The 12,396-nt window shown below is 25.8% G+C and overlaps 2 protein-coding genes across 4 annotated transcripts; both read left to right on the top strand.

Moving 5' to 3' along the window:
• The first annotated feature begins 220 nt into the window (after positions 1-220).
• LOC148233811 (uncharacterized) lies at positions 221-5,218 on the top strand. 3 transcript variants are annotated; one of them, XM_088188904.1, is made up of 3 exons: positions 221-279; positions 4,148-4,211; positions 4,885-5,218. In XM_088188904.1, exons 1-3 carry the CDS (start codon positions 268-270, stop codon positions 5,133-5,135), a joined length of 327 nt encoding a protein of 108 aa, XP_088045030.1. In that variant the 5' UTR covers positions 221-267; the 3' UTR covers positions 5,136-5,218. The 3 variants fall into 3 exon arrangements, with proteins under 3 accessions (XP_088045030.1, XP_088045031.1, XP_088045032.1); XM_088188905.1 differs by lacking the exons at positions 4,148-4,211; positions 4,885-5,218 and adding exons at positions 354-417; positions 901-1,238 and having other exon boundaries at positions 234-279; XM_088188906.1 differs by lacking the exon at positions 221-279 and adding an exon at positions 4,004-4,058.
• Positions 5,219-9,202: 3,984 nt separating this feature from the next.
• LOC148233812 (uncharacterized) lies at positions 9,203-12,389 on the top strand. Its single transcript, XM_088188618.1, has 3 exons — positions 9,203-9,296; positions 9,367-9,865; positions 11,416-12,389. Exons 1-3 carry the CDS (start codon positions 9,276-9,278, stop codon positions 11,676-11,678), a joined length of 783 nt encoding a protein of 260 aa, XP_088044744.1. The 5' UTR covers positions 9,203-9,275; the 3' UTR covers positions 11,679-12,389.
• Positions 12,390-12,396: the final 7 nt, after the last annotated feature.

Below are 12,396 nucleotides of genomic sequence, written 5' to 3' on the forward strand. Positions count from 1 at the left end.
CAACGTAAATAAACAACTCTAATCTAAGTTTATCACTTTCAAATACATAAAAAAACTATTTTGCCAATAGTAATAATACGACTTCTCAATTACATTAACATCGTTAAACTATGACCTCTATGGTGTTTTATATTCAAAAAACGATAAGTAAGAATTATAATGTCGCAATTGAGCCTCGTTATCGTTTACCCTTTTGTATATAAAGTGAGGAACTATGATAGAAAAATCAGAATCTGTTTGTCAGCCAGCACAAAACAGCTCGTTAAGATGAAGTTCCTTGTAAGTAGTTTTAATTATTATTTTCTTTTAAATTTTTTTACCATGGTTAATGTATTGTTCATTTTTATTTATAGACCACTTTCTTCTTCTTCTTCTTCGCATTCTTCTTCCTTTCGGTTGAAGCAAACCAACAAGGAGGTAAATATGATTTTAAATACAGTATTTACTGATTAAAATAGCACTGTGTAACTTATTTTTTTGCTGCAAAATAAATATTTATACAATGCGGATTTAAAATAAGTCAATAAATTGTTTTTTATTTCTCATAAATTTATTTTCACGTAATTAAAATAATGAAAAAATATTTTTGCTTGCATGATATATGCATAAAATAAACTATATCAGTTGTTTTACATATGATCAATTTTTTAGTCAAATGTGAAATAATCCACACGATTATAAAAATGTTACATACGTAGTTTAAATGATCAATCACACAATAACTCCTTATATAGTTCACTAGAATATATTGATTTTTAATTTGCTTTAAACGAGTTATTTTAGAATTTTTAGTAATAATTTAAAATGCTATAAATATAGCGATTCTAAGTTTTAAACATAAAAATATAATTTATTGGTAATATTATTTCATGTTCATAATTTACATTTATATTTCTCCAGGACATGGAACCTTCGATAAACAAGGACATGGAGGTGGTCATGGTCAAGTGAACCATGGTCATGGACATGGACAACAAGGATTTGGACATGGAGGTGGTCATGGCCAACAAGGATTCGGACATGGAGGTGGTCATGGACAACAAGGATTCGGACATGGTGGTGGTGGTCATGGACAACAAGGACATGGTGGACATAATCAACATGGTCAACAACACGGAGGACATGGAAAATTCGGCCATCATTAAAATTAAAATAACTACCTAAATTACCTAAAACCACTGTTTATTATTGAAGTCATTATTACTACACTTAAATAAAATTATGAAATAACAATTGTATTTTTATATCGTTTTCTTGAATTAATATACCGTGGGAAATTGCGTGGCAAAGCAACATTGAAATGTAATCCATGTCTTTAAATAGATCTTGGTATATATTATATTTCAATGACAATAACAATGGTGCGTAATACATATAAAACTATAGGTTCTCTAGAATTAATATGTAAGTGATTTTACTTTTCTGTATCTTAAATTTATGTATTATTTATTTTTAATGCATAAAAATATATTTTAAGTGTGTCAACTAAATATTATTACACAGGTTATCTGTGTTTTTTTCGATAAAAATTTCTTTACTGAACTTTAAAATAAATCTGTAGCGATTATCACACTTTTCTCATAAATGGCAGTTAATTAAAATGTCATTTCATAGATAACCGCTAGTCTCATGCAGATTAAAAGAGTATTATCTCACTAGACCAGATTGTTCAGTCCTATGAAATTTTCTCATGTTTACAGCAACGTTTAGTAATATTGCTGCCTCAACATTTCTGAGTAAAATCAGACGCAGCTTATATCCACGCACATGCTTCCTGATTTATTCTTTCACTTTATTCATTCTTATCATTATGAAAAGGCTAGGATTTAGCTCTATATTATATGACACGCTACATTTTGGTCAATCTTTTGACTTTGTCAATAGCGTATTAAAATTTATTGGTAGTTTCTTTTATCGTTCGGATAAGAAGATTTCGAGAATAAAATAAGAAAAAAACGGTTCAAATGGCCAGATATATACACATGTTAACAATTTAGCAAAAATATAATGATAATAAAAATTAAAAATATACATGTAATGAAAAAATATAAATACCTGATTTAGTTGAAAATGGGAAAAGACTCAGCAATACAGTGGATGAATGGTATGATATTAATTTACGAAGATATAGGAACGTCACTGATCATTCATGTAAGACAAAATATGTTCTGGTATAAATTCCGATTATAGGAAGCTGCAATTTTGAATAAGCTGTGGATATTATAAAAATAAAATGTTAGAATTTTGCATCAATGCCAAATTCTAACTTTATATTTTTTAATCACTTTGCCACATAATGTGTTGCAGTTATCGTAAAATATGAAACTGTTGTGAAATATAAAAATGCTTGCTATAATCATGAACTGTATTTAACGATTGTTAAAGTTATTATAATCATATTGGTACAAATGCTCAATGATTTCTCTGTCTCAAATAAAGAAGATTCTGGTGAAGATATCAATACTGGCTACCAGTTGCAGTTTTACTTTAATGTGAAAACATATTTTGTTGTTGAGAGAAAAAAGCGATGCAATTGCCCACCAACATCTTCATCTGCGATTCAACAGAGCTGTCTAGAATCAAGAATATAAAAAATTCACACCAAATTTCTTTGAGATATTGAAAATTCTTATGAATGTCTTATCGTTTAAGTCGAACATATATCTGTTTCAAACAACTACGTGGTTTAAGTAAAAAAATATTATTTTAAATAATATGTGTCTTACTAAGTGTCTCACCAATAACTTTTTTGATACAAAAAACTTGTTCTTTGGTTAAGTGCTCTCTCCAGAAGCCAAACTGTGCTGACGAAATAAGCTACTTGTCTTTAGGTACTGGTTTAAAGAACATATAACAATAATAACAATCTTTTAAGAATTAAATATAAAAATCAACCACATTTAGTATTTAAAAATATATTTATTGTAAAAATAAGGATTTAAATAAAACGTTTATAAATAAATAAAAGTGAACAAGTATCTTGTTAGTCAGATTAGATGTCTAATTTGTGTTAAATTTGATGTATAACAACGTCAATATTCCGTCTATTTTTTTTGTTTATAAACGTTAATTACAAAATAAAAATGTCACAATTATGACTACAAGTCTTAGTAATATGATAAATGTTGTATTTATTCCACGAATGGTCAATAAAGAATCTTGTTCACAAAGGCACCGTCTGATACTCTTTCCAATCTTCTCAGATGTTGTCATCATTAATACATCTGGTGTGTTTATATGCCTGTTGCTGATAAATTATGAATCTCTCGTGATTTTTTCCTGTATTATAATATTTATTGACTTTGTATTTTTCCTGTGATTGATGATTGGTTAGATTGATTTATGAGCTACACCTTATAAATATTTTATACATATCTAATGTTTTACAAATTTCTTTTACTTTAGTAAAATTCCGTACCCCTTTGATTTGTATTTTAATGCTTATCACATACATTATTAAAAAATGTTGAAGCTATGTTTTTAAGTTTATTACTATTTATGCTTTCAGTGTACATTAATGCAGATCATTTAATGACTATATCATGCTAAGATTTATCTACTTTATTACACTTTAAGATGACATTTACCTCCTAGGTATTTTTATATATACTTGTAGTAAATAAATAAAAATAAAGCTTCTTTAACAAATATCTATATTTCAGAGATTTCCTGTATATTAATTTGTTCATAACATAGTAATTTATTTGTATTTGAGTCTTATGATTTTTATCGAAATAGTGTTGAAAGAGCTTTAAATTCGCTCAATGAATATTTAATTAAGAAAATAATATTGTTGTATTTTATAGTTTGAAACATCATAGCTCTATAATTAAATATAATCTTTTGCGAATATATTAAAAAAAAATTAAATCAACGTTGTTAAACTATGACCCATCTTCGTGGTATTTTATGCTCAAGATATAATATGATAATACGATAACGAAGAATTTGACCTTGTTATCGTTTACCCTTTCATATATAAAGTGAGAAATTGTAATACAATATTCATAATCTGTTTGCCACCCGACACAAAACAGCTCTCCAATATGAAGTTCCTTGTAAGTATTCCGATTGATTTTTAAAATATAAATTATTCTATATATTATATAATCAGAATTAATGTATGACTTTATACTATTTCTTGTAGACCACTTTCTTCTTCTTCTTCTTCGTGTTCTTCTTCCTATCGGTTGAAGCTAACAAACAAGGAGGTACATATATTTTAATATAATTGATACTTTATTTTTATAACATCGTTAATTAAATTTTTGCCTAGCTAAAAAAATTTTAATTGCATTTTTTATTAATAAATATAATATATTTATTTAGGATATATAGCATATATTGAAAATAGTATTTAGTTTTTTAAAATTTTTTTATATATAAATATGTAAAATAGTTATATTTACAAAAAATATTAAAATAAATTTATGAATTATAAAAAAATCAAATCAGGTTTGCCGATATTCCTGAACATTTTCGCTAAAATATAAATATAAAATATATTCATAGACTAACAGACTTACAAGTAAATTAAATGTATTCATATTGCAATAAATAATTTATAATTAATTAGTGTTCTAAAATTATTGCACATTTTTGCTAAAATATAAATATAAAATATTTTTATAAACTGAAATAATAGACATTTTAAAATTGTATTTATAATTTTTTAATAATTTTATAGACTTACAAGTAAATTAAATATCAAACACTGAATATTTGAGAATTTACCATTGTTCTAAAAATAATTTAAAACGCTATAAAAGTTGTATATGTTTAAATTGTGTTTTCTATTCAAAATGTGTATGTATTCTTAATAATCAATATTATAATATTATTATATGGTTTTCTCACTGAATGCTTTAATTGCTAATTCTTTAGGACATGGAACCTTCGACAAACAAGGACACGGAAACGTCGGCCATGGTCAAGTGAAACCAGGACTAAATCAAGGCCATGGACAGCAAGGATTCGGACAAGGAGGACATGGACAACAAGGATTTGGACAAGGTGGTCATGGACAGCAGGGACATGGACAGCAGGGACATGGACAGCAGGGACATGGACAGCAGGGACATGGACAGCAAGGACATGGTCATGGACAACAACACGGCAAATTAGGCCATCATTAAAATGTAAATCATTACCAAAGTCCACTGTTTAATATCCATTAGTAATTATACCCTCACTCAAATAAAATTGTAAAATAAAATAACTGTTTTTTAATTATATAAATTAAACACATCATGGGGAAATGCTGCATTACATTTTATTTGCGTTTTAAGCCAGTTATATATAAAACATTTTAAAAAGAATAAGTTTAATTTATACAATTTTTCAGTAATTAAATAATTAAAGACCTGTGGTAAAATTGCAGCGGTAAAATATGTCGAAGAAAGCAAAATTTAGAAATTATTTATATAAAATGGCCCATTAAAAAAAGCTACAGAAAATATGTATCAATAGTTTATAGATTTATTCTAAAATTACCTATGCATTATTATTTAATTATAAAGCATATGATAATTCAAAAATAGTGTTGCAATATAATTTAGAATCCACCTAATAGATTATAAAGCTAGTGAATAATATTGTTGTATTTTATAAAGTTAAACAGTATGTTATTACAATTATATATAATCACTTTCAAATATATCAAAAAGTTTTATGTTAAACTATGACCTCAACGGTATTTCATGTTTAAGATACAAAAACGATAAGAAAGAATTAAAATTTGACCTGGTTATCGTTTTTCTGTTTCGTATACAAAATAAGGAATTAAAATCTCTTTGTCCGCCGGCAAAGTTCTTTGTAAAATATTAAAACTTGCTCATATTTTTTAATAATTTATATAATATAATGTTTGATTTCTCGACTACTTTCTATTCTTCTGTAATAAATTAATATTTGGCAATCATATCTTAAAATTTAGATAATGCCAATAATATTATTGAAAATCGACATATTTTCAACATACTTCGATTGCTTATTTACTATAGATTATGATAAATAAAGATACATATCACGTATTACATTATTTAGATTGAATATAATAATTTTTAAAACAATGTTGAATTTTATGTATATTATATCTTATAATTGGAATCTTTTGATTCTAATTTACATTGCTAATTTACAAATATGTTCTAAATTAAAAACATAATTCATAGCAAACATTCTTAAAAAACAGAAGTTGTAAATATGTAGATAACGCCTCTTCAAATTACTTTTCCAATATAATCTTTCAATTAGTATAATTTTTATGTGTAAAATTTCTCAAAAATATTTCGCAAATATACCCACCAGCAGTTCTAAAGTCACTATAAATGCTAAATAATAATAAAAATATTTTAATAAAAATAATACTAATTAAAGTTGGGTTTTGGAACTAGCTGAAACTAGCTCAGTTCAGTCCGCATATAATAAAAATAATTCAACTATAATTGAAGCTTGTGCCCTTAAAAACGTTAAATTTGTTTTCTTATGGACATATTGATCAAATACCTGTAGTATTTAAAGAGAAGGCAGTAAAATAAAAGTCAAGAGCGTCGGTAAAGTATTTATTAAGCGGTCAAAGAAGGTTAGTGCTGATCCCGACCGCGCGCTTTTTGACCTCTTATCTTGGCCTTAACTGTCATACTTACAACTAGGTTTTAACAAGTAATTTAATGGCTAATCTTTTAATGATGCAGTAAATCTTTGCGCGATACTCTAGTGATATTTCTAATAAAGAAGAAATAAACTGTTTCCTATATAGTCATGCATTAGCACGCAGAAGGTGAAAAGTTGAAGTCTAAAAGGATTTATTTTATTGCACAGAAGTGCGCTGGTTCTAACGTTCCAACTCAACTTTTTTTTTATTCTAGGACTTTTTCCTTTTAATACAATTACTCTCTATAAAAAATATTGACTAATTAAGGAAAAGATATTTATATTCAATTCATGATTTTACCGCAAATATTCGAAGGATATACTTTATTTAAAAAACAATTTCATTCATATTTTTAGACGTAAAGAGTTTCACATTGTTTTGCAGAGTCAAGTTTGTAAATTCCCATGTATTTAGATTTTTATATATGGATCTAATTTTATATGATTTTAGTGGTAATAGATTTTTTATTTATTTTTTATTATGTGTGTAAATTACTAAAATTTATGCCTTCGATAATTTTTTTAGAAAAAATATAATAGCTTGAAAATGTAAAGAGTATTCACAAAGAACAAATAACACAGTTACATACTTGAGTTTTCTACTTAATATATTTTTCTAACAAATATTCATGTATTAACGAATCTAAAAATATTTATTTTTTATGAATATCTCTGCTGTAAAAAGACACAACTTTTCATACATATGCATTGTTTTGGTGTTGCAATTTTTACTAATAATTGTAAATATATTTAAACTCAAATGTTTCCTCTTTTAAGGTAGTATCAATCAGTCTCAGAATTTTATGTAGCTCCTATGCAGTCATTATATCATCATAAAGATTTTTCAGTAATATATGAATTATGGTTATAATAAGTATAACATAAAAAAGATATCAACTGTGTCAAAATCTAAATTGAAAAAAAAAAATATAAAATTTCAATTTTTATAATCTTTACTTTGTGTTTAGTATTTATTTTTATAATATATTTTATTCAGACTTATCGTAAAATATCTGTGATTTAGTGCTTCAGTAGCATTATGTACTAAAGTGAGATCTTTTAATATATTTTTTAACAATGCAATATTGTGTATACTCCTTTGATATTAACATAAAATCTACAATCTCGGAGTTTTTTGCTGCATCGCGACATAAAATTAACTAAGAGAAAAGCATTCATCTCTCAAACCAATTCCTGGCATATTAGCCGATTGTTCTTTTAACGTATTTATTGTTAAATCCACTGAAAGCAAAAATACAAATCATTATGAATCAAAAATATTTTGAGAATTAACATATTCACGCCTAAAAATGCGTCATTCTGGATCGTTGCCTCAATCACATGTGTGCAATGACATATCTTCCATCCGCGTTCCATTGCATATTTTTTGTGAATACAAATTCTAAAGTTTCCTTATAGAATTACAAACTTTATAGTTAAATTGTGCAATGATAAACCTCACGGATATAGGAAATTTAAGAATTGCACTGAATAACTGGTAGATTATTCATCGTTCATTATATTAAACGTGCTGCAACTGATATAATTTCTAACATCAAAAAATTATTTTGTTGACTTTTTTATCGTATGTATAGATATTTATAGTTTATGAGACAACTTATTCTACTCACGAAGTACTTGAATAATTATTTATATTAGAACAGTAATTTTGGAAACGTAGCAATGTAAATAACAATATTTTAAAATGCCTATACGAATGTTATGGATATAAATTACAAGTAGAATCATCGTCAGTGTTTTTTAAACTTTGGGAAATAATCAAAAAGTCTATTAAAATATAAACAATTTTTTACCAGTTTTAAGTCACAGTAACGTCGTGCTTGTTTCTGTTTATTGCAATTATATTAAGGAGAATTAAAACATGCATAAATATACTAAATTGTAACAAGTCTCAAAAATCAGTTATACTAAAATAGTATCGGCAACTTATATTTGTACCAGAATTGAAAATCAACTAATAAATAAAAATATATTCTGGAATTTTTAATCGCTAAATATATTATAAATACATTTAGTTACATTATATTTACATTCACGATTGATTACCAATTAGATAAGAGCGTATCTGTTTATAAATTCCGAATCTCATTCTTATCTATATATAGTGTAAGCAACTTATATTATTAAAAATGAAATAAAATAAAATAATCTAATACAAACCCATAAATTCCCATGATTTATTAATCGTAAATATATAGAATTTTAAAGCGGAAAACTATAATATCACGATTTGAATAAACATAATCATCGGATGGCTTTACCCTTGAAGAGATTGCCCTCGGTTTGAGTATACCAAAAATTTATTATAATTATTTGGGAAGTTATTATACCGCTTTTTAAGTACTTCTTCATCCTTCATCGACCGCTAGCTCACGCGTGGAAGTCATACAATAATTCTTCATCACCTCGTATATGGTAAACCCGACCGCAATGGTTCTTTATGCGTAGAATGTAAACTAGACTGTTTATTTTTTCCTCAACACATCCTCATTATATATATAAAGGAGTTGATTTTGAATGGCAACACACAGGCACTTGGTCTTTCGCGGCGATCGAAAGACAGAGGTGTTCTGCACAAGTGTATAAAAAATCAATCAACAATGAAGCACGCTATAATTCTGGTAAACACTATTAATCTATAACTATATAATAAGTAGAAGAAAATATTTTTAATTTCATTTTAATTTTTAGATTGCCCTATTTTCGGTGGCTCTGGCGGCACCTTTCGCACCTTATGGTGGTTTTGTCAAAGGAAGAAGGGTACATAAAAAACCCACAGAGCCTACGACCGAAGAAGCAATCATTCCTGACTACACAAAAGATACGGAAACTCCAGAAGAACCGAAATTAGAATGCATGCCTGATTTAATGCCACCGTCTGAAGAGGGATATGCAACGATTGATCAAAGTAATAAATGTAACGCTCTTCAACCAACAATTGATGAAAAAGTAACTACGGATGATGAAAAAGTAGTTGTGAATGAACAACATACGGATGATGAGAAAGTAACTATGGATGAACAGCATACAGACGATGATAAAGTAATAGTGGATGAACAACAATCAAGTGATGAGAAAGTAACCATAAACGAACAACATACAGATGATGAGAAAGTAATTACAAACGATGATAGTAATCAAGATCAAGATAAAATGGAAGATGATCAGTATACAATTGGTGAAGAACAAGGTACCTTTTAATATATATTTTGCCCCTTTAGAAAATTTTCCATCAATATTCTCTAGGGTATGATTTATCCATAGGTTATAAATTTTTCTTTACATTTAAAGTTAACTATAAATAAATATTAATATTTATATTTATTTTTTTAATTTATAGTTTATTCTAGCGCTTATTTTTTTTTCTTTTACTTCATAATATAACTTTATATTTAAAATAGTTAATATGCTATAGTAAATTTTAAAATCATTGTTATTCTTAAGCTACTCTAACGCATAAAAGGTAGATATTCTAATAAATAAAATATATTTATTAGGCAGAAAAAAATTAGGTGATAGATGATTTAATTAAGGAGCTTATTAAATTACACAATCATAAAAAGCAATATATTTATTTTATAAAATTGTAATGTTATTAAGCCATTCTAAAGTAGATATATTAATTAATAAAGCATAAATTGGCTTAGGCAAAAAAACTTTGAAACTATCGATTGTTGAAAATCGATGAAATTTATTAAATTGTTACAGAATTATTAATTAGTAAAAGTCAATATATAAAATTGAGGTTATAATTGTAATTGCTTAATATATTATATTGTAAAGAAAAAACAGATTGTTTGGAATAGTCGATATTGTAAAATTATTTAAATGCTTAAGACATTCTATAGTATAAAAAGTAGACATATAAATAAATAAAATATATATTGATTAGGCAGAAAAAACTTTGGAACTGTGGATTATTGAAAATTAGAGATTCTGACGAAAACCTTTAAAATAAATTGTAGCACAATTATTAATTTATGCAGGAGTCATAAATAAAAATAAAGATATAATAATAATAATAGTTCAATAAATTATATTTGGGAGGAAAAAATCTTTAGAATTCATAAAAATAGTTCATAAGTTAATATTATTGTAATTTTAAGTAATATAATATTAAATAAAACATAAATTATATTAAACAGAAAAAAAATTAAAAAACTATTAAATGTTGAGAATCAAAGAATTGGATTCGAAAAAATCTAGTGACTTATAACACAATAATGAATTTGTTTAGTGATCATAAGTGAAAAAGCAATATGTAAAAATATAGATTTCATATAAAAAACATCCCGATTTACTAGAATTAAAAAAAAAATTAAAAATGCTGTATAAGCTTAAGAAAGTTTTAATAATAAAGTAATTTTTAAGCTATTTTTAAGTATAGAAAGTAGAAATAATTATAGATAAAATATATATTGATTGATCTAAAAATAAGTTGAAACTATCATTGTCGAGAATTAAAAAATAAATTTATTGTAGTAGTTTAATAAATTACAACACAATTAATAACTTAAAAAATAATCATAAGTAAAAATACAATTTATAAAAATGTAGATATAATAATAATTATTTAATATATTATATTCAGGAAAAAACTTATAGATATATTACGAGTTATTAAATTGTAATTAATTTGTAAATTTATATTCTTAAATACTATAAATATGATTCATTTTAATAAATTATAATTTACAGTTAAGGATAAATATTAATACGTGTATGTATTATTTATTTTAGAAACATCCGTAACCGAAGCAGATAAATACTTGGAAGAACACTCTATTTCAACCATAAACGAAGAAAATAAAAATGACGATAAAAAACCAGTAGAAGAAGAAGTAGTTACTTTGAGTACAGATTTAATGCCACCTTTGATTGATGATTCATTGATTGTCATGAAAGAGACGCCAAAAAAGCCTGACATTGTTGAAGAGTCTAAATTTGTTAAAGGTGTAAAAGGACGTTTTAACAGAAGGAAAATGATGATTGATAATAACTAAAAAATAAATACAATCTCATAGTTATATATAATAATAGGTGTATGTATATATTTGAAAAAACCTTAACGAATTCCGTCCAATATAATGTAATTGTATTAAAGTAAGTTAAGTAATGTAAACAGTATTATAAAAAAAAGTGTGATAAAATATGTTATAAGGCATTTTTATGTAAATGTATTGTTTTATAATAAAATGTTCAAAAAAATCAAAACGTCTTTAGGGCTTTATTATAGACAAGAAATTACTCATTCAATTAGTGTCGTTTATGATTACAAAGTGATTCATAGATAGGAAGAGTTCGTAATCAACCTTCGTGTAAATACGCCATTGCAATGGATAAGTGAATCAACCTTAAACCGCGATGTGGTCACGATGACAGTCAAGGTCGCAAAATCGATTTTGCTACAGAAAATATGTACTGATTTATATAAAATTACCGATAATATTTAAATATTACCCTTTGTTTAATATATAAGTATTAATTAGATCCTCGCATAAATTATATATTATATGGGCATTCAGATTTAATATAAAATATGCGCTCATCTTAATATAAATCTTCTCAGATATTATTGTTTTGAGTAGTGATAGATTTATACATAGTATATTCTACATATAGTCGTCAGTGTAAAATGTCCATAATTGTCAACTTATAGGAAGGACAAATAACTGCGTAGTTTATTTAAATGAATTATAAAGAAGTACTAATAAGATCTTT

Source organism: Plectrocnemia conspersa, unplaced genomic scaffold, assembly GCF_051122295.1.
Source record: "Plectrocnemia conspersa isolate PC_06_02 unplaced genomic scaffold, ASM5112229v1 ptg000007l, whole genome shotgun sequence".
In the NCBI taxonomy this organism is placed as follows: Eukaryota; Metazoa; Arthropoda; class Insecta; order Trichoptera; family Polycentropodidae; genus Plectrocnemia; species Plectrocnemia conspersa.